We start from the raw sequence: 3,716 nt of genomic DNA, 5'->3' as shown, positions 1-3,716 counted from the left end.
CCTCGAATATCAAGTAGAATAAATGTAAACATAATTTCCAACTAAGATATAAATCATGGACATAATATTTATTTCATAATATACATTAAGTATATTATTTTCGTTATCATTTACTTGAAAACGTTGAGAGAACCCCCAACGAAACGTCGCTTTAATTAAAATAGTAATTGTGTTCCATATTATGTTTTTGTGTTTAATACACTAAGTTAAAGACAAATTATAAACTTCATTTTGAAAACAGAAACTAAAATATGAAACAAAACAATTCCACAAGAGAACAAATTTCATATAATTACTAAAAGTAAATTTAAAATTAAAATTGAAATATTAAATCAAGTATAAATTAAAAGGGAAATAATTCTGTTAAACAGATTAACATCGTTTATTAATCTTGTTAAATTTTACAAAATATATTCTGCAATATTTGACAAATTTTCTGTAAGTGCTAATGATTTTATGTGGAGTCAAGATGGCTTGATGAGTGTCATGTTCGCACAATATCCAGGACTCGGCATTTGATCCCGGTGTTCACCTAGAAAATTCATGAGGATATTCAAATCTGGTACACCATTGTAAGTGGTGCAAGATAGTGGGGTGGGGGTGGGGGTCATGGCGAAAAAGGGTTTTTAGTCGTTCGGACGAGTCCCGTGTACAGTGTTGACAACACGTTAAAGATTCCTTGGAGTAAGACTAGTCTGTATGCCCGCTCTATGAGCAAAACGAACCTTCCAGTAGAAACGTAAGACATTAATTCCCATTTTATTTCATTTCATTATCTTGTTTTCTATTTTTCAGGAACCGCATCCATTAGGTGGAACACCCCTAGCTATGTTAACAGCTCAGTATAATAAAATCAACAATAAAAGTCCGCAGCCCTTAACAGATCCAAGTTTACCGAAAGGTTTCCATCCCTGGAAGAAAGAACCGGGATCATCGCCTGGAGCCAACAGTCTGTCGAACCAAAAAACCTCCTCGGGTCTGACGACTACATCAGTAGCTAGTAATTATTTAAGTTATGGCCGCTCCACTAATTCATCTGTGGCTTCTAACAACACCTTAAATAATGATCTCTTCTATTCTAACAGTTCGACAAATTACAGTCCTTCGGAGGGCTCCCCGACAGGTTTACCTCAGAAGATACCGCCAACAGCTGATGGGAACATTGGCAGTTCGGGCTTAGGCACCGTTTACACGAGGATGCACAGTCTGGCCGGACACCCGTACGATACATGGCCCTTCAGTGGAAGCCATCCTACTGGTATAAAGAGTGAGGTTAATCCTGTAAACGGGAGCGCCGCCTGGTGGGATGTTCACACCAATGCTTCCAACTGGTTGACGGATGTTTCAGGAACGGCTGCTACTGCTGCTCTTAGAAACCAAATTACAACTAACTATCCCTCCACGGAATACTCACTAACCCATGCTCTAGGCTCCAGTAACAACAACATTTACTCCTCGGGTCAACATCTCCTGCAAGACACATACAACACCTACAAGTCCATGCTGACCAACCAAACCGAGCTCTCACCTAATACCGTCAGTCCTTTCCTCACCAGACCTGGCATACCCAGTATAGCCGGCACCAGAACCCAGAGACGATATCCCGGCAGGTCCAACTGCAACTGTCCTAACTGTCATGAAGCTGATCGACTGGGTCCGGCAGGAGAACATCTCAGGAAGCGCAACATCCACAGCTGCCACATACCTGGCTGTGGGAAGGTCTACAACAAATCATCACATCTTAAAGCACATCTCCGCTGGCATACCGGAGAACGTCCGTTTGTCTGTAACTGGTTATTCTGCGGAAAACGGTTCACTCGATCGGACGAACTCCAGAGACACTTGCGAACACACACGGGGGAGAAGCGTTTTGCTTGTCCGATCTGCAACAAAAAGTTTATGAGAAGTGACCATTTAGCTAAGCATACAAAAACACATTCTGAAGGTAAAGAAGGAGAGGGAAGCGCCAGTGATACAGAAAATGGACATTTATCTGGCGACGAAGGAATAGTTAAAGGCTCGTCCCACATTGTTCAGGAGTCGAGGAAATCTTTGTGAAATCAAATCCAAAATCAACCAAAACTTATATTTTAAAGTGTTTTAGTGCTCTATGAACTTGTTATATCGTCGGTATCCGCGCTCGGATATCGTATTCCATGCACAAAAAAACATTTCACTGAACCCCACGGATACAAGCATCAGTTCTAGCACGCCGCCTTCTTCGTGCTTATATTGTGCGACCAATGAAAATTCCGCAACGGTATACCCCGTTGAAATGCAGTGGGACTAGATTCAAGAATGAAACGAAATCCCTGGAGTTTTGGATTTACCATTTCAGTAAAACTTTCTTTTAATGTCAAGAATGGTTAGTTATGCCTTTTTTGGAAGTGGCAGAGGAGAGAGAGAGAGTGTGTGTGTGTGTGTGGGTGTGTGTGACCTGAGGGAGGGCGGGGGGGGGGGGGCATTTTATCACCGATTTATTTGGACTGGTATTTGAAGTTCTTGAGTTGACATTGATATTAGTTTCAATAAAACTTTCATTTAAAAAAAATATACCGAACTGTCTTATTTGCTGTAAATATCAAACCAAAAGTATTCGTGTGCGCCTCGGAAAAGTTTTATTTGTTTGTGCGCATGACAAGTGGATGAATGCGAGACTACTTTATTTGCTAGATATTGGATGATGATCGTTCTTGTTTCCCAGGTGGGAAATTTTATTTTACCTTTTATTAATTTATCTTAAACATTTCTATCATAAATTACATTTTAACCAACATGGTCCATAATTTACCAGCATATGGTATTACACACATTATGCGATTTTTTTATCGGCGATTATTTTTCTGAACTTTATCATCCTGTATTGACAAAATTGGTAATTATTCGTTGGTGCGTTGCGTTGCGGTTAACGCAATTAGTAAGTTTGTACTCACATTTTTGTTCGATTCAGATTTCCAGCGATGATTACGGTTAGGATGTTTACATTCTTATTATCGTTGGCAAATAAAAACAAAACCTCGTAGTCTCAAATTAGTTTTTATTTCGGTGTCCCACTTTGTAAAATATATTATTTAGATTAAATATAAATAATATGCCGGTTCTATAAATTGTTGTATTTTTATTGTACATCAGATCGGACCTTTTGTTTGTGGAACGTTTAGAAAAAGTTTTTTTTTATGTATATTTCCTATAAAAGTTAAAATTACGCGTACAAAATTCTGAACTTCAATTATGTATGTCTTATTTGAATTGGGTTAAAACTTGAAAATCCGGCAGATTAAATTGTTTAGTGAAATAAAAAGACCCCTCATCTACAATTAAATTATTTGCACCCTCAGATTGAGCTAACTTAAATTTTATGCGATTTAATAAATCCAGCACATGCGATAGATGAAGTAAGAAAGGGTAATATAATTTTGTATAAAGACTAAATTATCTTATTCTTAGTCGTAATCCTGAAATAACATTGGAAATGAATTGAAGAGCCATTGTTTGACTTCCGGTTACTCTGATGTCCTACTGGTCTGCACCGACCGGGATAATGAAGACAAACCTGCCAAGGTCTCCTTTACGAGCACGCCAATGTGTACATGACACCTTGGTTTTTTGTCACATCTGAATGACTGTACGCTATTTCTTGCCACTGCATTACTATTACTGACAAAGTATGTGTGTGTGTGTGGGGGGGGGGGGGCACGCTTGAAAATCCCAATGAG

The 3,716-nt window shown here is 38.8% G+C and overlaps 1 protein-coding gene across 1 annotated transcript; it reads left to right on the top strand.

The window, feature by feature from the left end:
• Nucleotides 1-801: 801 nt before the first annotated feature.
• Nucleotides 802-2,415, top strand: LOC126831853 (transcription factor Sp9-like). Its single transcript, XM_050562489.2, has one exon. The coding sequence runs from the start codon at nt 829-831 to the stop codon at nt 2,056-2,058; it is 1,230 nt and encodes a 409-aa protein (XP_050418446.1). The 5' UTR covers nt 802-828; the 3' UTR covers nt 2,059-2,415.
• The last annotated feature ends 1,301 nt before the right edge of the window (nt 2,416-3,716 follow it).

This window comes from Patella vulgata, chromosome 9 (assembly GCF_932274485.2).
Source record: "Patella vulgata chromosome 9, xgPatVulg1.2, whole genome shotgun sequence".
Classification (NCBI taxonomy): Eukaryota; Metazoa; Mollusca; class Gastropoda; family Patellidae; genus Patella; species Patella vulgata.
The sequence above is the reverse complement of the archived record's forward strand: the minus strand, read 5'-3'. Positions and strand labels throughout refer to the sequence as shown.

Excerpts from the sequence above, each read along its gene's own strand:
- LOC126831853 (XM_050562489.2), top strand. The coding sequence starts at position 829 with ATGTTAACAGCTCAGTATAATAAAATCAACAATAAAAGTCCGCAGCCC.